We start from the raw sequence: 23,382 nt of genomic DNA, 5'->3' as shown, positions 1-23,382 counted from the left end.
AAATTGCTGACTCACTGATTAGTGGCCTGAGTGACAAGGGAGCTGATTGGCCCGTTTTAAACTAAGTGGTACAGTACAGTACGGTATGCGATAACATAAAATAAATAAACAAATAAATAAATGCAACATATGTGAACACATACAGACCCTTAAAGTCTCCGATATTTTACCAATTACAACAAAACTTTACACAGCATACATTTAGTCCACACAACATATAGCCCAGCAAGGGCAAACCTCTCATCTGTATTTTTAATCTTTACTAGCACATGTAACCACTGTTAGAGAGTAATTCTGTCATTCCGAGTTCATAATAGTTCAAAGGGTGATGATAATAGTTAAACATGGCAGTTTGTTCATCTTTTAGGCTGCTGAAAGAATCCTTTGCTCCTTTGTTTTTTCCGGCTTTTCCTTTATTATTTCACGCGTCAGTCTTGGGTTTGTTCTTTTCTAATAGGATCGGATGTCGGAAGCACTTTAATAATCACATGTACTTTATTATTATCAGTTTAATAAGTTTGTTTTTTCAAATATAGACGCATGGCGAGTGCAAGCGAGCAATCGAAACTGCTCACTCTTTAGACGGCCGGGTAAATAAACTACAGGGCAGATTCTCATAATTTTATGTATATATTATTATGGTGTAATGTCTCAGCTGTGTATTTAAAACATGGCGGTTCCTTTGTTTTAATTCTGGCTTGTTGCACGAATGAGTGACGTATCTCTGTAAACCAATAGCGTTCAGTTGCGAGTCTAGTTCTGTCTTTTGGCACCCTTTTGTTGTGCTAGATACCCTTTGCAAATGGTACCGAACAAGTGGTACGAAACAGTTCACTTTTCCTTTTGACAGGGGAAACGGCCATAAAAGCATACCGAGCCGTACCGTACAACTCAGTGAAAATGGGCCACTAAAGACCAGCAGGAACACAGCACATCATCTTACCTGACTCGCACACAACAGAGCCTGGTTTGAGCTCCAGCATCAGTGTGATATTGGCAATGTCTGTCGTGTAGAGGATCTGCGTTCGGTGGGGAAGGTTGATAGTCCACAGCTCTGGTGTAGGGTGCAACACATAAACCCAACCACCCTTACTACAAGTTACTTTGGATCCAAACCGCTGTCCAATCAGGTCGCTGGAGTGCCTGATGACCCCGTAGCGAGTTTGAGTCTGAGCTCCTGACTGAACTTTTATTGGCATCATGGAATCATGCCCCATGAAGATAATGACAACATCCCCTTCTTGGATAAGCTCAGAGTACTCCACAAAACTCATGAGGTACAGCTTTAGTGACAATTGATGATCCTTAGATGATTAAACTGCATTGAAAGGGGAAAAATTGCATATTTAAGTTAGTGGACAAATCATTTTACTCATATTACAACACAAACAAATTTTAATATGAATATTTAGTTAATTTTAGTAAAAAGTCTGATGCAAGATACACATATACACTATGCTTACAAACAACATACTCAACTTTATAAAGTTATTTTGTCATCATGTTATTAAAGTCGTGACAGCTGAGTGCATTTAGTGTCTAATATTATACAACTGATTTCTTTGGTTAAATAAGTTAACATCTGGGTGTTTTAAAAGTGCACTTATTTTTTTCTATGTTCTGTGAATGAATTAACCCACTACAGTGTATATGCAGGAATCCTAAAGTTAAATTTATTACCTTAACAATTTTTTACAACTTTTACAACATTGATCAGCCGCCTTTTTTGGGGGTGGGCATGATTATGGCCCATTCCATCACCCACTTAGTAGAAGATATATTTGTGAGACACTGTCTTGAGACATCACACCCATCATAAATATTAGATAATTTACCCTTTAACATCATCATTTGGTATTATTGATTGTTCGTTTATTTGTTTTCTTGTTTTTAGACTGTCAACTTGAATTTTGGTTGCCCTTACCTTAAAACTAGCCTTTGAATTATACTAATCATAACCCTTATGCCCACCCTAATAGGATTAACTTGACACTTGAAACACATCCGACCTGACAATAGCTATAAACATTAATAAAAATCAATAAGATTCATGTCACATACACTCTCACACAGACTAAAGTAGTGAATTACTCAACTGAAGTGGTAAATTGTAACATTCACTGTGGACTGAAAAAAATCAAAAGAATTCATGGACTGGTAACGGGTGAACCTACACTGGCCCCACTGGTTTGTTTCAGTTATGATTATTATGCCATCAATTCGATATCTCGGTGCATTGATGACGCTTTCCATGCACAGTTATATTTTTTTCTTCACAGCACAAGAATTCTTGAATTAAAATATATAAATAATTTTATATATTATTTGCAGTACAATTTTGTCCATTAATACAAGCAGTCCGATATATGAACCGTACCGTTAATTTTAACTGCTCTTTTTGATTGTTTTAAACAAAATACAACCACATGCCAGAAGACACCATAAACATTTACAGCAATTAAACTAATGTAAATAGTAATACTGCTTCCTTTGAGCATTGTCGAGCAAGTTCTTATACCCTTATGACTGGTCATTGCGTTCACATGCTCAAAAGAAATTGATGTGTTTAAGCTCATTAAGCAAATTAAACTCAAACTAAAATAAGAATTTTTGTGTTCTAAAAGCATGAATTTAAGGTAATAGGTTGTAAACATGACGAACGCCTAACTCATTTCTTTACATCGGACTTAACAAGGGGTTTATGGTTTGCTGTGAAGAAACTCACAAACATAAAATAAAACTTGTGATCATCTGAATTCACAAATCATAGAGAACAAAATTATCTATAACAGGCATGTCTAGCACCGCAAGATAATCAAATTATTAGAGAAATAAAAATACTTATTCACACCTTTTAATGTTTATACTAGCTAATGCATGTTAATATGTTTAAATTACAATATAACAGACACATCTATGTGATGAGAATTTTAGTATAAAATGCAGCAAACTAAAAAACACTATTCTCATGTTGAAATACACATTGTGCTTCATATATAACAGTATTTCCTTTAATTTTTATACGACTAAATCAATAGGTTGTATATTTAAAAATCCCAAATGCCTTGTTGTTTTAATTGTTCCGTGTGAATAACCCACTTTGGTTGGTAATAACACATACTTAATTGTAATTAGTAAAGCAAGAACATAGATCATGCCTAAAATAAATGTTAAGTATTTCAGTTAGAGAAACTTAAAAATTTACAATATAAGATTTTAGATATTTTACAATTATAAATGTATATAAACAGAAACTATAAGCCAATATTTGTATGCTTGTTTGCATGTGCGCTTGTATGTATACATAATGTTACACGTCATACTAAAAATCAAAACAGTGCATTTTGATTTAAACAGCTCTAAGCCGTTAATTGCCGTTAGTACCCAACTGTCGAGACAGACTGAACATTAGCAGCAGCGCCTGTGAAACCCCACTCCTAAAACCGTACAGACGAGCAAAAATGGGCCATATGTAAGTTAATCTTTAAATCACACTTTTAATCTTACCTGTTGGCATTTCTATTTTCTATGAGTCAGCAAGGTCACTGTCATTGACAGACCAACAACAGAAACACTAACCCAACGTTAACTTAAACCGCGTCTTCAATTAACTTACCACGACTTCAGTTGTTTTCATTAACTTACAAACCTATCTTCAATACTTTATAAAGAGCATTTTTATATAACGGTTACACTAAAAATGAAAACAAGTTTCAAAAAACTTCTTTCACACTTGACAGCTAACGTTAACGTAATTCGAGTTACAATAAAGATATTTTGAAGTAACCTGCGCCTGCTCGTTAACTCACAAAGGAGCACATGACATTTCTGAACGATACATACACCATTGAGCATATTTAAAGACTGAAAAAACTCACCGTTAAGTTACTTTAGTAAGACTGTTTTGTTTGTGAAGGAGCAGAACGACGTAGCACGTGTGTGCAGCTAGTTTGCTGAAAAACCCCCTCGTGTACACACAGAAGCAGCCACAGAGCCGATCTTCACATCATGTTGATTGACTCTATCACAAGTGATCGCTCCACTTGGTATTTACCAATCTACACTCGTAGAAAACGTCAACATCTCGCGACCCGCTCGCGACACAGTCTCAGGAAAATGATGTAAGGGTTTTAAAGGAACAGCGTAAGGTTATGTCGCATAACTGAGAAGAGTTTCTGGTAACGTTACAGTTTATCTTGCCTTAACAAACTGGGAAGCATCCGAATTTTTCTCAGATGTGATTTTGACTTTCCCAAACTCCCAGTGAAGCTTTCAGCATTCCACCAACAAGTCTTGTTTTGGAAACAAGCGCACACACATTTTTACACCCCAAAATACCCCTATATGCAAAAACAAGTATATTCTACATGGGAACAAATCCATTTTTAGTAGGAATGTTTTAATAAAAATATTTGGTCAGTAACAGGCATAATATATGGCAGTGGCAATTTTCTAGTGATAATACTTTCACTTTAAGACACGACTTGTCACCATTGCTTGTCACCCAAAGCAGTTTTTCACTTTTATTAATGCAATACCCTCAGGTATAAAAATGTTAATGAAAGGTTTCCTATCTTATTTGAAAATTATTCCAATACTTCCCTTATTGTATATTGGATTGAAGTTGATAACAAACCTTGCAATAATAAACATTTAAGACGAATTATTATCCAATCTTGAACCCCCCACCCCCATCAAGTATTACAAAATAAATTATTTAATTCATTGGATAAAAATACTGTTAAACATTTCAGAACGACATATCTTAAATTTCCAATTCTCCCCAAGGCAAAAAGTACAATTTAAAATATTAAATTGAATATAGCCTTCTAATGGGTTTTACACTTGAAATGTAATTTTGAAAATGTATCATTTGTGTAAACACTTAATTGAAGACACAGAACACATATTTTGTAGTTGTAGCTCCGTTCAATCGTTTTAGGAAAAAGTGTAAGACTGGTTGATAATAAAGAATGTGGATGCTAAAGGTTTGACTTTCACATTACACGATGTACTATATGGAATTACTAAATATTGTTCTGTTTTGCACGATTTTATAAATATTATCACTGTATTAGACAAATATTTTATTCATAAATGCAGATATTTCAAAATCCCTCCACTACACAATGTCTTTATAAAAGAACTTAAAATTTTTCCGGATAACCTGGCTAAAATGATAAGAAAAAGTTCATTAAAAATATTACATGTATTTGTATCATCTTGCCATAGCCGATAAATGTTTTATATTGATTTCTGTTTTATGTTTTTTTTTCACTTTTAATTTGATTTTACATTGGATGATTTTTGTAATTTACTTTTTTGTAATTTTTTTGTGTTGAGCTTTATGTGTGATACACAATTTGTTAGGATGAATGCTATTTTGTTGTATTTGGATTTTGTATTTCCAATAAGAAACTAAAATAAATAAAATAAAATAAAATAAAATTATGTCGCTAAAAGCTTGTGATAATGAACAAAATGTGTGCTTGCTTGTGATGGTGGTAACTTTAGAAAAGATTCCGCTAAAGTTTTTTTCCATCCCTAAAACCCCAATAACAAGCCTAAGTATGCTTTCATCAAGTAATACGCTGTATAATACTCAGAAATGTTACCCTATTAAGTTTAGATGTGTTGACGCTTCCAATATAAGTTTTATTTAACTTTTAGTATAAAAAGTACTTTAGTAATTAGTACTTTTACCATAATACTTATAGTTAAATATAATTTTAACAGGTTTACCAAAGCAAAATCAAACACAAAAAATTCACTTAACTAAAATATAAACTTTATTCAATCATTAATCAAACATGCATTATATACATGATGTATATAAATATGTTGAGAGCTGTGAAACTTCTTCCTATGGAATGAATGCACTGTAAAAAGCTGCCAATGGGAGTGGCTTTCCTTTACTATAAAACCAGCGCTTCATCAAGATTTAGTGCAGGAGAGCGAACAGACGCCACACACCTCACTCCTACCGGAAAAATAGCACGGAAAATAGCAATCTTTGTCTCACCACAGTCTTCCACCTAGTTCCTGCGCCCCTCGGTAAGTCTTTATAGGGAAGTTTTTATTCCTGCTTAAGCGAGCAGTTTAAATTTACTTTGTAAAAATACAATAATAACGGCTGTGTAGACTTACTGTATAGGCTTGCCGTGGATCTTTGTTTCAAGGCCATTTAACGCATGGATTGAGATGAATTTAGTACACGAGATTAATTTTTGAGAACGATGCTTTGTAATTTTTCGGAACAATTTTCTTCTTGAAGAGAGCTCGTGTCACTCATAAGTGACAGCTCACTCTTTCGCTAAAGTAATCCCGTCCAGTAGACGCCCTGTAATAAGTCATCCATTTAGTAGCATCGATTTGTGCTTTCTACAGCTCAGAATTGTCGAATATAGATTGAGCTTTCGTTACTTTATGCCTCAAACAGATATTGGAATGGAATTTGCAAAGTATAATCTTTCTTCCGATTCAGATTCCTGTCAGCGATTGAGAGTTGTTTAGTACCTTTGAGTAAATATTTGGGTGAAAAATCATATTACATAACGATGTTTGTACATATGAAACAAATCAGTCATTATTCTACAGTGTAGAACCTGCTTACAAATATATTTGTTTCCATAATAATTTTCACATCTTGAAATGCCGCAGTTTTTTATTCACTGAGGAAAATATTATCTTGTTCTCCATTAATATACGAGTATTTGTGAAGTGTGTGTGTGTGTAATTTACTTATTTTTTTAATTTTTACTTATTTTGCATGCTTTTAATGTTGCAGTTTGTTCACAGATGCAGTCACAGATGATGGTTGGTGTTAAAACTCCCAACTTTACATTAAGTAAAATCAGTAATTAAAAAAAGAGTTTAGATATCTATATATCTATATATTCCAGGTAAAAAAAAAGTGCACTAAAATGCACTTTATTTAAGTATACTTAGTACACTTTTCAGAAATGTGCTAAAAGTGCTCTATTTTCGCACACTAATTTTGTACTTAATGTACTAAAAGATAGTATTAAGTATATGTTAAGATAAACTTACTACCATCTAAGTGTACTCAACTGTGCTATTTTGAGACAACCTGACATTGAACTAAATGTGCTTTTAACATACTATATCTGTATTTAAAAAAAAAAAATTAGTTACAACTAGAAATACACTTGAACCCTAATTTTAAACATTTATAAATATATTTAAGAATAGCTTAAAGCATAATAGTAATATATTAAAAGAATATACAAAATGTGAAAGCAGTGTGCTAAAATACACTTTAAGTACAATAATTATACTTTTTTAGTACTGTACTAAAAGTGCTCTATTTTCACACACTAATTTTGTAATTAATGTACTAAAAGATAGTATTAAGTATATGTTAAGATAAACTTAATACCATCTAAGTGTACTCAACTGTGCTATTGAGACACCCTGAAATTGAACTAAAATGTGCTTTTAACATACTATATCTGTATTTTAAAAAATAGTTACAACTAGAAATATGCTTGAACCCTAATTTTAAACATTTATAAATATATTTAAGAATGGCTTAAAGTATAATAGTAATATATTAAAAGAATATACAAAATGTGAAAAAAGTGTGGTAAAGTACAATTTACGTACACTAAGTATATTTTTTAAATAAAGTACTAAAAGTGCTTTATTTTCACACACTAATTTTGTATAATGTACTAAAAGATAGTATTAAGTATATGTTAAGATAAACTTATTACCATCTAAGTGTACTCAAATGTGGTATTTTGAGACACCCTGAAATTGAACTAAAATGTGCTTTTAACATACTATATCTGTATTTTAAAAAAATATATATTTAGTTACAACTAGAAATACACTTGAACCCTACTTTTAAACATTTAAATATATTTATGAATAATTTAAAGTATAATTGTAATATATTAAAAGAATATACAAATTGTAAAAAAAAATGTGCTAAATACTGTATTAAAAGTATTTTGGGAAAATGTACTTCTACAACAAAACATTACAAATAAATTTTTAAAAAATTTAAGTGTATTTTAATTGCATTTAATTATATATATTTTTTTCACCTGGGATGTAATGAATCAAAAATTTTAAATGATTCTAAAAAAAAGTGTTATATTATATAACCATATATAGGAAGAATCAAGTCATTTCTATTTCTATATATTAAATGATTTAATTAGAATGGAAGCTAGTACTAAACCTGTTGGCTTTGCTTCACATTCAGTATGACCCCGATCACATTCCTAACACACTCAGGAAACAACAGCCATGCCTTTTGGGAACAGTCACAACCAGCTGAAGATGAAGTACTCCTCTGAGCAGGAATACCCCGACCTCAGCAAGCACAACAACTATATGGCCAAGATTCTCACTCCAGGACTGTATGAAAAGTTACGCTCCAAACAGACACCCAGCGGGTTTACACTGGATGATGTAATCCAGACCGGGGTAGATAACCCAGGTAAAGACATCGACACAACCCAAAACTCTCCAAAGCCCACCTCTCGTGCACTTTAATAACATAGTTGCGTTGCAACAACATTGACTCTACAGTCAGAAAGAAACATTTGTTTGTTTTTTCCCCACTGAACATTAGACAGTGACCTTGCTGAATCTTTGTTATTGGGCTGTAGTATGGAAATAGCAATTTTAGCTGTCTTCTGTACAAGACCATGTCAACAACTTGACCTAAAAACAGATCATGACCAATGAACATTCTATGCTTTTTTGGTAAAACCAAGTATTTGGTTAGACAAGTAGTGTTAACTGAATCAGGCCATGACAAGTGACTACTTTGTCAGCAGAGTGTGGTATTTTTACACCCCATATGTTGTTGTATTTATTCAGCAATGCTAAGCTAGCCAGGTTGAACAAGCAGCAGTCAGCCGAGGATGAGTACCCAGACCTTGAGCATCACCACAACCACATGGCCAAGGTTCTCACTCTGGATATGTACAAGCGCCTCCGTCAGCGCTGCACACCCAGTGGCTTCACCATAGATAATGTCATTCAGACTGGCGTAGATAATCCTGGTAAAAGAACATGCCCTTATCCTGTCAGGATCAGGTTTCAGATAGTTCAGAATGTAAAAATTTAATGTTAGGTATGAATTTATTTGCTTGGCTCCTAATTTGTGTGCCCTGGCTTGTTTCCCATCTCAGGCCACCCCTTCATTATGACTGTGGGTTGTGTGGCTGGGGATGAGGAGACCTACGAGGTGTTCAAGGAGCTACTGGACCCTGTTATTCAGGACCGACATGGAGGGTACAAGCCAACAGACAAACACAAGACTGATCTAAACCCCAGTAACCTCAAGGTAAGCAGCTGAAGGAGTGGATTACCTGTACATGTACTTCTGACATATTTTTGTCTGAAAATTGGCCCCATGTGACTGCCCCTGTGCAGACGTCTTCATATAAACATTTTATGGGTATTTAATAGTAGATCATTAAAATTGGGTTAATTTCAATTGCTTATTTAAAACAGGGTTCACAAGAGTCCTTAAGTCTTAAAGCATTATATTTTTTTAAATTTAAGGTCATAAAAAGCATTATTTTTGCTCGCGAGAAGTCTTAAAATTTACTCCATAGTGTTTGGTATTTTACAGGATTACACAGGGTTCCTACAGGTCTTGGAAAACCTTGACATCTAGAAGGTTGTTTTCCAGTCTTGGAAATGACCTGCATTGCATTACCAAAAAATATTGAGGTCATGTCCATGTGTTGTGCGATAAGTTGATATATTGATTATTGTGATAGGCCTACCATCAGGCCACCTGGAAATCTCCCGGTGCTCCCTATGGCCAGTCCATCCTTGTACATCTCATGTAGCCTAGTGGACTGTGCATGCACTCAGAGTAACTGTGCTGCAAATGGCCTGGGTTCGAATCCTGACTTGTACAAATACTATGAAATTATGGCTTGATGTATTTTAATAAAGTTACTTTTTTGACCAAAACAAGACATTCACAAAGTGTTCATTTGGATGTCAGATGAATTTTAAAGCAAAACACATTAAAAGGACAGAACATTTAAAAACTAACATCTATAGCTGCATCATTCCAACCCATTATCTCTGCATGCTAGTCAGGAACTCTTACTGCTTCACTAAATCACTTGAAACCTCAACTCTGCAACGTGGGGTTTAATAACTCAATTTGCTTAGCTGTTTCTTTGCTGAAGCTTTTTCAGAGCTATACATAAAATTGACCACTAGGTTTCACCCTTATTGTAGAGTGGGGTTTCGAAACGTTTCGAAGCTTCGACACATTTGCTTCAACTGTTTCAGTGTTTCATGAAGCTTTGCTTTGCCCACCTCTACAGAATATATCCCTAGAAAGCATTTTGTTGTATGCTGTATGTCGTGTTTTCTTACATTTAAATATTTATAACGCTGTTGATTAAAATCTATTTAGGATTTTTAAAATGTGTTTTGAATTGCAGTTTTCCCATATATTGCATATTTACTTGTAACTTATACTTACTTATTTTAGCCTATACAACAGTTCTATTACTAACTGACAATTATTAACTAAAATATTCAGAATTTGTACCGTTTTGTTGTATTTTGCCAGCAAAAACGCTAAATATTCACAATCTGAGATCACAATGCTGAGCTTTGCAGGCTCAGTGACACTCCTTAATACTTGTCACCACCTACTGGCAGTTTTACTTCATATTCATTATTTTAACAGTAATCATTATACTGTCATCTAAACTGATAGCAGAGGCACTATATTTTAAATAAATTATGTATTATAAAATACCCATTATGTGGGTATCATGTCCTTTGCATTCAGGCACAGTCCATTGATTTAATTTAAGTTGAACTTGTTATCCTGTTTATTTAGATGATTCATTTTTGTATAAAAAAATTATAGATTAATTACCAGAATGTCAAAAAGATTGATGTATGAATTTGTGTTGCTATTGCACATCCTAATGTAGAGTATTCATTTAATTTTTTTTTAGGTCTTCATATTGATTGTAAAAATTGATTACAGCAACGCTGTAAAAGACTAAAACATTCTGTACTTGCAGGGGGGTGATGACCTGGATCCCAATTACGTGCTGAGCTCTCGCGTCAGAACTGGCAGGAGTATCCGTGGATTCTGTTTGCCACCGCACTGCAGCCGTGGAGAGAGGAGAGCTGTAGAGAAGCTCTCAGTACAAGGTACATCAGCAAGCATATTACACATCATCTGTGTCTCAATTCAGAGGCTGCATCCTCCGAAGGATGCATTCGAAGGGCACTGCGTCATTGCAAAAAGGCTGTCTCATTTTAAAACAATTTAAAGTCTGCTTCAAATGCAGCCTCAAAATGCATCCTTCGTTTCCCAGGATATGGTGGGTACAACCGGTGGATCCTTTGGGGGCCTCGAACATCCCAAGATACATTGCGCGCTGTTAATGGCATGATGTTTTTAAAAGAAAACTTCAGATTAAATGTATGAATTAGGTTTTTATTGTACTTGAAAAGCTAAACACATGTTAAAAAACAAAAAGAGTACGACATGTCTTATTAAAAAGTCATTTTAATAGACAGTTTACATTTTTATGTGTACATGTATAGATCAAGAGAATTTTATTTCCAGTGTTTGTAAACCTTGCTTTGCCTTCAGATCGCTTGAAATAAGTTTTAAAATCACTTTGAAAAAAAAGTCATTACAAACTTATTTAATGGCAGCTGTTATGGTAGCTAGGCAATGAGATCTGTCCTCTGTAGGCTAGACTGTCTCATTTTTAAACGCTTGGTTTGGCTTGTGTGGACTTCGAAGAACGCACCTTTGAAGTCTGCATCCTTTGATGGATGCAACCTCTGAAATGACACACACCTAGAATGACATCCCAGGTTTTACAATATTAACTATAAGGTTACAGTTTTTTTTTCAATTGCCAACAATCTGTAGTCACTTTGAGTTTCTAAACTCAACACAAGTAGCACAACATAAGTCTGTTATGACTAGGCCAACACTGAATCTGCGCACACAGATTTCAGCAGATTTTAGCCCCTCATTGAGTCTGTTTTTTAACTTATGTAAATGTGTGCAAATGGCGATGTGGTGGCGCAGTGGGTAGTGCTGTCGCCTCATAGCAAGAAGGTTGCTGGTCCTAGGCTGGGTCAGTTAGCAATTCTGTGTGGAGTTTGCATGTTCTCCCTGTGTTTGCATGGGATTCCTCTGGGTGCTCAGGTTTCCCCCACAAGTCCAAAGACGTATAGGTGAATTGGGTATGCTAAAATTGATCATAGTGTATGTGTGTGAATAAGTTTGTGGATGGATGTTTCCCAGTGATGAGTTGCAGCTGGAAGGGCATCCGTTGCATAAAACATATGCTGGCAAAGTTGGTGGTTCATTCCACTGTGCGATTCCAGATTAATAAAGGGACTAAGCCGAAAAGAAAATGAATGAAAGAATTATTAAATTTGTGCAAATTTACATTATTCAGTTTTTAAAGTCATTTCGGTAATATTTTTGACTAATATGAAAACGTTCATGTGATTTATTTACAATATAGTTTGTAAAGTAATAAAATTTTTGTTTTTTAGTTGATATATTATTGTTTTACATGTCAGGTGTGTCTGTGTTTTGCTTTAGATGTTGTCATCATGTGTTTACGTCATGTGATTCCCCATGATATTGTAACCTTTATTTTACCAGGAAAAGCACATTGAAAGTAAAAATCTCTTTTACAAGAGTGTCCTGGCCAAGATTAGACAGTATACAGTTCACATGGGCTTAACAAACAAACAAACAAACAAACAAACAACAAACAAACAAACAAAAACAAATAACAGGTAACATCATTCATCCATCAAAACACACATACAATGACAGTAAAAACTATTTAGAACATCTACAGGCCAATGTTTTAAACGCCAAATCATTTAAAATCTTTTTAAAAGCATTTAGTGAAACCAACTTTTTAAATAGCAACTTTGTTTGGAGTTTATTCCATGCAAAATGTGATGAATATTTAAAATACTTTTTTCCCATTTCAGTACACAACACTGGTATAGACAATAAAAAAAATTCTGATACCAAAGGCTATAGCTTTACAACTTTACAAATGTAAAGTTTGAGATATGAGGGGAGTAAACCCAAAATAGATTTATTAACAAAGATGTAATTGCTTGAGCCTGCGAGTAACATCTGATTGTACAAAACACAATGATCAGTGAGAGATTTAAGATTTGTTATAAACCTCAGTGCACCATGGTAAACAGTGCAAACTCTAAAAAGAAGCATGCATATAAATAACACAACTATAGTCCAATACAGATATAAAAGTTGTAGCAACAAGCTTCAAGTAACACTTTATTTTGATGGACCATTTGAGTATTAGAAGACTGTCTGCTTAATATCTGTTGATATTGCTGATACTGTTGTATCTGTTGATACTTTAACTAACTATAAGAAACTTAGCAAGTACATGCCAATTTATACTAACCCCTATTTTGACGGTCCATGCGCAAAGCAAAAAACGCAGTGCGCAATCGCTTTCAGGGCGTGTCAGAATCGGAAAAATCCACTTTGCGCCATGGCGCATGGTCTAAAAGGGTTGAGTTTATTTTCTTAATGAGTTATAGGTGTGCTTTGAGAATAAACCAATCAGAGTCTCATCTCTCATTCCCTTTAAGTGCCAGTTGTGTCGTGCCATGGCACATTTGCTATTTACATGACATAAAATAAGTGGAAGTGGAAAAACTGAGCATTTCACCAGCAAGAAAACAGTTAAACAGAGCATCTACAGTGCGAGAATGAGAGATAAGTCATCTCATAATCTAGTTTTACTTTCGTTCTCGTGGATGGGGAGACCATGTACGCACAGACATCCATTAGCCTATAAATAATTAATTTTGTTTGTTAAAGGGCACCTATGGTGAAAAATCTACTTTTCAAGCTTTTTGGACATATATAGTGTATAGACAGTCATATTGGGGTGATATAAACACACACAGTCCTTTTTTTTTTCAATTTAACAACATAAAAACGGTGGACCAATTGGAGCTGTTTTCAGACCGACCGCAACTTTACGTAGGAGAGCGGTCCCCCCGCCCACCAATATTGATTGACAGCCTCGCGTCACGATCATATTCTCAGTTTCTTGTTTCACGTCCGCCATTTTCAGCGTGTGACTTTTTAACACATAATAATAAAATAATAATAAAAACATCTGAACTGTGTGTTGAACTGAACCTAAACTGGCACATTCAAAAGAACCATAAAATTAATATTAAATCATAAAAAAGGGTTAAACTATGTGCCCTTTAAGCGTAAAGATTTGTTGCAAAACTATTTCTAAATTCAGTTCTAATTTCCAGCAAACGAATAAATGAACAATAATAACGAAGTGTGGTCAAAAAAATTAGTTATATCCTAATACAAATGCTGTGCATTTGACAGGTGGGCAATTCTTAGCTTGTTTTCATTAAAACAAATCTAAATAAATTATAATGGATATAATAAATAAAACTGCTAATAATGATAACATTATAAAAAAGAAAACTGAATGAACTGAAAAAGCCCCCGAGATGAAGAAGGCATGAAAGCAGTGGTTTTTCATATTAATGTAGGCTACAAAATAATGTTTTGTAATATTTTAATCATTTATATTTATATCCTATATATATCCTTAATATTTTAATTCTTTTTCATATGTAAAGATATTTGCTTATTGTTCTACATCTTGTGTTTATGAAGTAGTGTGTAAGCAAGGGGCACTTTGCGCCGGAAAATAGACCGGCTTTGTTCTGGTCTAAAGAACAGACTATTATAGTTTCTCAAAATAGCAACGCGCCAGCAACGCTCCAAAACACGCCTGCTTTTTTAGACCAGAATGCCACATATGCACATATGAGCGCAAATGCATTACTATTTAAACAGCTTGGTGCAAAATGTCAAAACGACTTTTGCGCCTAGCTGAAACTAGCAAATAACAATTGTGTTGCGCCTTGCGCCACATTGTGGCCCTTTAGGGCCCTTTAACTCGACTACGATTAATTAACTATTTTTTATATATTTTATTTTTTGCCCTCATAGTTGACTTACAAGTATTGTACAATAAATATGATCACATATTACAGGTGAGATATTTCAAAATGAAGGGTGCATTACTCAACTTTAAAATAAATGAAGGAAACAGGAAATAGGTAAAAGAAATGTTTTTTTTTATCTACATATATCCTAATGTAAAATTAAATTCATATGTATTTAAGCTAAGAGTATTGGGAAGGCTGCTTTTGGGTCAAAAAAACAAACATGTTGAAAACTGATCAAGTGGCTTTCCCTGTACACTATTAACAACAATATAGACGTTTTAAACACCTCTTATGTTGTTAACATTTGAAACAAAGTTTTAAGCGCTTAACAAACGAGGTTAAGAAGAAATCTCTGAGAGAGTCATTCATAGTGAGGCACTTTATTCATTCATAAATAAGCCAGTTCAAAAAAATCTGAATGTGCAATTCAGTGACAAAGAGAGAGATTTGGTGCCACCCATTGGACATTTTGATTTCAATGTATTTTAGCCAAAAATAATTTAATATTTTTAAATATATGGAAAAATCAGATCATTCAAATAAATATAAATGTAAGGTTAAATATGACATCTTAGATGTGAATAGATGATCTTTAAAAGAGGCAGCATATCAGTGTTGATAATAGGCTATCCTTAAAATACTATACTACATGCATATACTAAATGCATACACTACAAAATGAATTTACTATAAAATACTTGCTATAAAATACATGCTATGATGTAATATAGAATATTGTAACAACTAGCATCTTATATAATTTGTTGAAGAAGTGTGTGCATGCAAATATGTCGTTTACCACAGTTGTAAAATGCTGGGACAGTTTGAAAATGCACCTAGAAAGAGCTTGAAAAGTGCCTTGATGTGACATTTTGTTAAAAGTGTAAGAGCCCTGTGTCTGCTGAAATAACCCATCAGAGGTTACAGTACAGTTAAGAATCAGCTCTTTATCCCTCAAAAAATGTAAATAAAATTAATTACCCAATGAGATGTTATTGAATTAAATATATTAATTTGGTTTACTGAAGCATCCATATTTATTACACAAACTACTGAAAATAGCTGACCGCCGATAGTCAGTTTGCAGAAGAATTGTGTAAGCCTCACATACACCAGTAAACTCATGCAGCTCTGTGATTGGCCAATTTGCTTAGATTGACATTTCGGTGATCGTCTACTGTACCCTGTTGATGACCCCTAACCTACTTTCTGCTGGTTTTGAATTTCACCATCTGACTTTCTGGTTTTGAATTTTAGAAAATTTAATTTGATGTTCTGAATTTCTTCACCCTAAAAATGTAAAACTGTATTTTTACAAACCCAATACCTGCAGTTTGTAAATTCAGAACACAAAAATTTGAAAATACATCTATAAAAAATTGAGCCTTGAAAAATTCAGTTGTCTTACATTTCAGATGTTCAATATTCAAGTTATAAAATTCTAATTTAAAGTAAGAAGTTCAAATTCAAAACAATTATTAATGGCATATAAAAATTCTGATTTATTAAATTACAATTGTCAATAATTCAAATAAACACATTTCAAATTCTGATGGTTTTGGCATTTTTAAAATTTTAAGAATTTTAAAATACTGTAGCTATTTTCTTACTAGTCATGACAACTGACAACAATTTTTTATAAAAATAAATGGCTACAATAGATAAAAAGTTTTAAAATAAAAATGAGTGTAATGTACTTTGTGTCAATGCTTGGTCTTTCTTAGGTGCTGTTAAATTTACCTACTCAAACCTGTAGCTCTTTTATGAAATGGTAGTAAGTCACATTTTAAAATCAGATAAATCGCTTTTTTTTTCTCCCAAATTGTGCAGCCCTATCTTCATCATCCTTGTAATGTAGATGTTTGACTGAAGCAGCCAATATTCATTTACAATAAAGGGTTGCTTTCTGACCACTGAGAGATTTTAGATGCTGTCTGGGCTTTCACTGCCTTTTCTTACGCTTTTCTTAAAAATTTTTCTGTGTCATTATATTTTGTTACACATAACCTAATTTGTAAACCTAATTAGTTTTGTTTGTAGTTCTTTCCATATATGGATTTTTTTGGTTGTTACCAACATTAAGTCAACAGCCCCTTTAGAAATATGTTTTCTGAGAAAAATATCGACGTGATAATAAATTTATATATATATATATATATATATATATATATATATATATATATATATATATATATATATATATATATATATATATAATATAGATATTTTATGTCTGTTTGCTGTAGCTTTGGGTGCCCTGGCTGGGGATCTCAAAGGAAAATACTATGCCCTGAAGAACATGACAGAGGCAGAGCAGCAGCAGCTTATCGATGATCACTTCCTGTTCGACAAGCCTGTGTCTCCTCTGCTATTGGCCTCAGGGATGGCTCGTGATTGGCCTGATGCGAGAGGCATCTGGTAAGTGTTCTGGTTCAGCTTAATGCTTTCCCTTTTCCACTTTAAAATAGTTATTGTCATAGAAAAAGCAACCTACTTCCTGTCTGTTCGTTCCAGATCCTACAAATCTTCTGTCTTGGTATATGTTGTTTTTCTGTTATTTATTTTATTTCATGAAATAAGTATTTCTTGATTTCATTTCATAGCACAACCTAACCACTACTGCCTCTCCATAATAAAGTTTTAGCTCCACTTCAAATTACATTTAGACTTTAAGGGCATGCTCACACTAGGCACAGTTGCCTTGAACCATGCCAAAGCACACTTGTCTCTCCTCCCTTCTCCCCTAATGGCCTGCACTTACATTACATTCAGGCCTGGGCATGGTTATGTCATCGATCCCGCGCTGTTCAGTAAGCGCTTTCGCTCAGCATAGTGGAGATTTCTTTAGTTATAACGTTTAAAACGTTTGATATGCAGTGACACAGTCAAATATTTCGCTTAACAGATCAGCCACTTTTGACACTCAAAAACAACCATAAAGTCCTCGTGCTGCAGGAATTAGGAGGTTTGCTGAACGTGCGCAGCTGTCATGCAGTGAGGGGTTTGCGTCTTTAATAATTTACGACAGTTTGCATACACTGTACTGTAGGAATGATTAATAAATCCATATGAAACAGTCCCTTATAAGTTGCGTCTCGCTTTCAGTTTCGGGCTTAGGTGCGTTTTGCACTTACACACAAGTGTACCGTGCCCAAAGCCCAAGTGAACTGTGCTCAGGCATACCTCTTCCAACCAGGTTAAGGCTGGCCAAGTTAATCGTGCCTGAGCCCAATTCAGAGCACTCACACTTCTCAAACGATCCGGGAAACGGGCAAAGTGAACAACGTTGCTTTAGTTATACTGTTTTGCATTATTTTTAGTCGTTTGAGATGCAGAGACACACAGTCAAATATTTTGCAGAACAGATCCACCACTTTTGATCCTCATAAATCATCATAAAAGTCCTCGTGCTGCTTGCGCCTTACAGCAAGAAGGTGGCTGGTTCGAGCCTCGAAGTCCAAAGACATGCGGTATAGGTGAATTGGGTAGACAAAAATTGTCCGTAGTGTATGTGTGTGAATAAGAGTTTATGGGTGTTCCCCAGTGATGTATTGCAGCTGGAAGGGCATCCACTGCTTAAGATTAATAAAAGGACTAAGCCGAGAAGAAAATAAATGAATGAATGTATTGATAGTTACTGATTCAGTACTAAATTAAAGCAGTCAGTCAAGTTTATATTATTTTGTAAATTGATTTCTACTTTAATAAAAATGCTCAATTTATGCTTTGAATTTATGCTTTGAATTTAACTCAAGAATGGTTAAGGCAATTATTGCAAAATCTAACAACAATTAATGTAATCATTTTGAAGAAAAGGGCAAGTTTTACTGTAGCTTTTAGAGCTAGGGCTGAACAGATACAGTAGAAGTAATGGACTGACTACGGACACTGGAAAGCCTAATTTAACCCAATGCATGGAGCTGGTGCAAGTACAAGCATCAAATCTGTGTCTAAAATATAAAATATGTCTAAAGTTTGGTGCGCTTTAATCAACTCTCTGTACTACGCTGCCTGACTGCCTGTCTGTCTGGGCTTCAACTAGGTCTGGTGCACGATGTATTGGGGCGGGTAATTTCACTTATAAATACTAAGCCCCTCACCTCTGTTTGTGTTAAAACCAAACTAAGATCGTTTTTTCACATTGTAGGTTTTTACGTCTTTCATAAAGAATGTTGAGATATTAATTTAATAAGGGAACGTGTCATAACCCACACAGACCTAGGCCCCATTTGCACTGCCAGTTAAATGTGACCCAATTCCAATTTTTTGCTCATACTGTATGTGACACAGATCGGATCTGTTCTAAGACCGTGTAAACACACAAAAAAAAAATGCAGAGTAATGCCCCGAGATTAGTTTTAGGCCTCCTTCATATGTGGAAATAACTCAGATAGAAAGAAATCAAATATGTGACAATGCGACATTCATGTAAACAGGCAGATCGGATTTATTGAGGCATTCTTTTTTGTACGTCACTAAACTTGTGACAATGTGGTACTTCTTCGCTGTTAAAAAATGTAGAAGGTAGAGGGTGTGTGGAGTAGCCGATGCGGTACACAACTCCAACAGAAAACAGAGAGGAGGAAAGTCATCAGTGGTCGACGGCAGAAGTTACCTGCCTTCTTGCCCTGTTGAAAGATGAACCAGTGGAGGACACCATATATAAGCCATAGGTGCAAGCTGCGATGACGGCCCTTTCCCTCGTCTTCCACCTCAAAATCATTTTAAAGTTGGGCAAACTTTCATATTTCGCAGAGCTAAAAGCAAGACAATTTCTTCCATGGTGGCTAGTATGGCGCAGATGCTAGAACCTGCCTTTACACATGCGCAACGACGAAAATTGTATAGCAAGTGTAAACACATGAATTGGAAATTTGTCCCAATTAACAGAACGTGTAAAAGGACAGAAAAAAATCAGATATAGGCAACAACTTGGAATTGGCCATCAAGGCGTTATAGTGTAAACGGGGTGTTAGTAAAGCGCAAAGTCATCTGTCATTTTAATCAATGCATCCGAACCGAAGTTTGCATCACTTTTAAAGACACAAGACGATCAAACATGGCCATCAACAAGCATGTGTTTACATTGGAAAAACTATTTTAAAAATTGCTCATTGGAGAGGAAAAATACACTCTTTGTGAATGGCCCCTAATTACTAATTAGCCTATTACTAATGAGTATGAATGATTCTGACCAACTTCTAACTTAATTATTTAAAAAGACTCCTGCAGATGTCCTGGAAAATAATTTCATAAAAAGAGTGGGAACCCTAATTTGCATAGTTTTTTTTTAACCATACTTTAGCATCATTTCTCACAAGGAAAGCATTTATTTTAATTAAGGATTGCATTTTTGTGCTGGGCTTTTAAGACATTCCTGTATCCCTGATTTTCTGACTCTCCTCATTTCCAGGCACAATGACAGCAAGACATTCCTTGTGTGGGTGAATGAGGAAGACCATCTACGTGTCATCTCCATGCAAAAAGGAGGCAAAATGAAGGAAGTCTTCACCCGTTTCTGCATAGGTCTTACTAAGGTATTACATCACTGCTACTAGTCATACAAGTGATCCTATACACTTGTTCACAACAAGAACAGTCATTTTAATAGCACCTACACTGATTCACAGGGCTATCAATTGATACATTTTAATAGCATGGTTTAAATAGTATGAGTTAACTGAAGAATAATCACACAGTTTATCTGTTTGAAATGTAACTCAAATTAAGAAAAAGGAGGGGGGGGGGGGGGGGGTGTATGACAAGGTTGTCATGTTACCAAATAACTGCACTTCATGTGCAGCAAGCTTTACTTGGGGTTACTTAAATGGATTAAAGTTCTCCATAGCTACGACTAATTTTCTGTTAATTGCAGCAAGTCTGTGACAGACTTTCATCAATCTGCCTCTCCTTGTATTAATTGTCTTCATTTTAGCTTGATTAGGTCTTAAAATAAGGAAAGAGCTGTGTATTCAGTCTGCTGTGGCAGATGTGATCAAAGCCTGGAGGAAAGCATGTACCTCACTCTACTAAGGGTTAGGGTTCTGTATAATGGCTTTGCTGGGGATCAACTACAGGTTTTCAATTCCTGCTAATGGTAAAAACTGCTCTGTCCAATTAATTTTAAAAATGCATTTATGTTTTTTTATTTTTATTTCATGAATGCCTAAAAATAACATCTATAATAGTCTATTTGATGGCTTGTGTATTATTCAGCTCATTAAATAGAATTACACAAACATGTACAAATGTATAACGAAGGTGTTTGAATCTTTCTTTTAATATTCTGACTATAGCAATTGTCGCAGGTGAGAGATTACAGAAAAATCCTTGAAACCTCCGAAGGGCTATTTTTTCGCAAAGAAGTGGGTGTATGAAGTGCAGGGTGTAAAGGACAAGGTGTCCATGGTGCAGCCAGGGTCCCAGTTCCGTGTGAGGATTGGACACCGCGAACCGTCGTCCATAGCACTCTCTGTCCATTTTTTTCTGCCATCACAGCTTTTATTTCATTCTCATGAACACGCAAATGATCTGTCTACGTAAAGAGCATGTGCAGAAATACGTAATTTAAATTTCTTGACAGTTTGAGTTACCTATCATAATTAAGTTAATTATTTAGTCCCATGCCTTACCCAGAATATAAAAGTACATATAAATGCATTAACTGCTTCTCTGGAGCTCAGCCACAGTGATCTTTGTGTTCTTCTTTACCTCTCTCACCAAGGCTTTTCAACCCCCTGATAGGATGGGTTCTGGTCATACCAAATGTCTTCCATTTAAGGATTATGGAGGCCATTGTGCTCATAGAATCCTTAAGTGCGGTAGAGTTGGCCATTGGCCGTACAGTATCTGTGCCTTGCCACAATTCTGTCCCTGAAATCTTCAGGCTGTTCCTTTGACCTCATGGTTTAATGCATGTTATGTTTAAAACACAGCCATAACTCATTAAGAGAATAAGCACAACCCTGTTAGACCATTTGTTTGGGCACAAACTGTATCCTTAAAATAGCAAAAGTGGATCGGACATACCCTTAATGCTTTTGTGCCTTGCACTTTAGACTTTGCGCCTAGATCTTTGAAATAAAGCCCTGAATTGATTGAGGTTTGTGAGAGGAATGTGTCACAACATGCTTTGTAGAGGGCAGTGTAGCCACAGACCAATCAGACTGATTACCCCAGTCCAATCTGAAAGTGACTACAATAAGGATGTAAAGAGTGTCTTGTTTTTCAGAATATTAAGCACAATTTTGTGAAAAATCCAGCCATCAATAGACATTGACAAGGTTAAAACACTGATCTGACAAAACCCAATGAAGTGTACGTTGCTGTTTGTCTGTGCGATGTGAATGAGTCATTTACACCAAGGACTATATTTTAGTCCACAATCTGTTTATTTTTATTTTAGTATATGCTTTTTTTTGCATTACCTTTTGGAAACCAGACTATGTCCTCAGTGTGCTGTGTTTCTCATACATCTGTCTAGTGAAATCAGCTTGTGTAATTGCTGTGTTTTGGCATTTAGCTTTGAAATTTCTAACTCAAAATAGATGTTGTTTTGACGTAATTGTTTGATAAGATCACAAATCCCAGTGCATAAAGTGTGTTTGTTTAAAGTATATATTAAAGGTTCCTTAAACTGAGACTTTAATATACACATTGCTTATTTCAGATTGAGGAATTGTTCAGAAACAAGGGTCATGCATTTATGTGGAATGAGCATCTTGGTTACGTCCTCACCTGTCCATCCAACCTCGGAACAGGGCTGCGTGCAGGAGTACATGTCAAACTGCCCAATCTCAGCAAATACCGGCAGTTTGAGGAGATCCTCAAGAGACTGAGGCTGCAAAAACGTGGAACAGGTAGGAACTCAACTAACTTTAACTGTAGTAGATACTTTACTACTGTTGTGAACAAAAATCCAGCTTAAAAGCTTTTAGCAATAAGAAAGTGTTGTCTTTTTTCATCAGGTGGTGTGGACACTGCTGCAGTTGGTGGTGTTTTTGACATCTCTAACGCCGACCGTCTGGGCTTCTCTGAGGTGGAGCTGGTGCAGATGGTGGTGGATGGAGTCAAACTGCTCATAGAGATGGAAAAACGACTGGAGAAGGGCCAGTCTGTAGATGACCTCATGCCTGCTCAAAAGTAGAACACTTCAAGCTCACTTCACACATTTTCTCTTTTAACCTGCCCTTTGTTAGTTCTTTGATTGAATGTTGACATATTTTTATTAAGTCTTTATAAAGTCTCTGCTCTGAGATCTTGATATGTTAGGCCAACAGATATAGAGAATAAAATAAAAAGGCAGAGAATAAAATTGAGCCCTTGTTGACCTAA

General features: G+C 35.0%; 4 protein-coding genes across 14 annotated transcripts in view; 2 read left to right on the top strand and 2 right to left on the bottom strand.

The window, feature by feature from the left end:
• The window catches only part of trmt61a (tRNA methyltransferase 61A), a 24,235-nt gene extending 20,280 nt beyond the window's left edge, over nt 1–3,955 (bottom strand). The window contains 2 exon segments of one of the 2 annotated variants that reach the window (NM_001002321.1): nt 944–1,318; nt 3,879–3,955. In NM_001002321.1, the coding sequence (NP_001002321.1) occupies nt 944–1,274 (331 nt within the window). In that variant the 5' untranslated portion in view covers nt 1,275–1,318; nt 3,879–3,955. 2 annotated transcript variants of the gene reach the window in all.
• The window catches only part of LOC147841024 (uncharacterized), a 485,466-nt gene that overhangs the window by 331,666 nt on the left and 130,418 nt on the right, over nt 1–23,382 (bottom strand). The window lies entirely within an intron of this gene.
• LOC147834160 (uncharacterized) overlaps nt 1–23,382 on the top strand; it is a 439,063-nt gene that overhangs the window by 308,132 nt on the left and 107,549 nt on the right. The window lies entirely within an intron of this gene.
• ckba (creatine kinase, brain a) lies at nt 3,377–23,382 on the top strand. Of its 10 annotated transcripts, none has more exons than XM_087278245.1 (9): nt 3,377–3,472; nt 8,266–8,470; nt 8,857–9,041; nt 9,171–9,325; nt 11,049–11,181; nt 17,295–17,466; nt 20,462–20,585; nt 22,718–22,907; nt 23,016–23,382. In XM_087278245.1, exons 3-9 carry the CDS (start codon nt 8,936–8,938, stop codon nt 23,192–23,194), a joined length of 1,059 nt encoding a protein of 352 aa, XP_087134371.1. In that variant the 5' UTR covers nt 3,377–3,472; nt 8,266–8,470; nt 8,857–8,935; the 3' UTR covers nt 23,195–23,382. The 10 variants fall into 10 exon arrangements, with proteins under 10 accessions (XP_087134371.1, XP_087134370.1, XP_087134365.1 ...); XM_087278244.1 differs by having other exon boundaries at nt 8,234–8,470; XM_087278246.1 differs by lacking the exon at nt 3,377–3,472 and adding an exon at nt 5,947–6,054.

This window comes from Danio rerio, chromosome 13 (assembly GCF_052040795.2).
Source record: "Danio rerio strain M-AB ecotype USA chromosome 13, GRCz13ab, whole genome shotgun sequence".
Lineage (NCBI taxonomy): Eukaryota > Metazoa > Chordata > Actinopteri > Cypriniformes > Danionidae > Danio > Danio rerio.
Note: the sequence above shows the minus strand (reverse complement) of the source record. Positions and strands in the feature narration are given on the sequence as shown.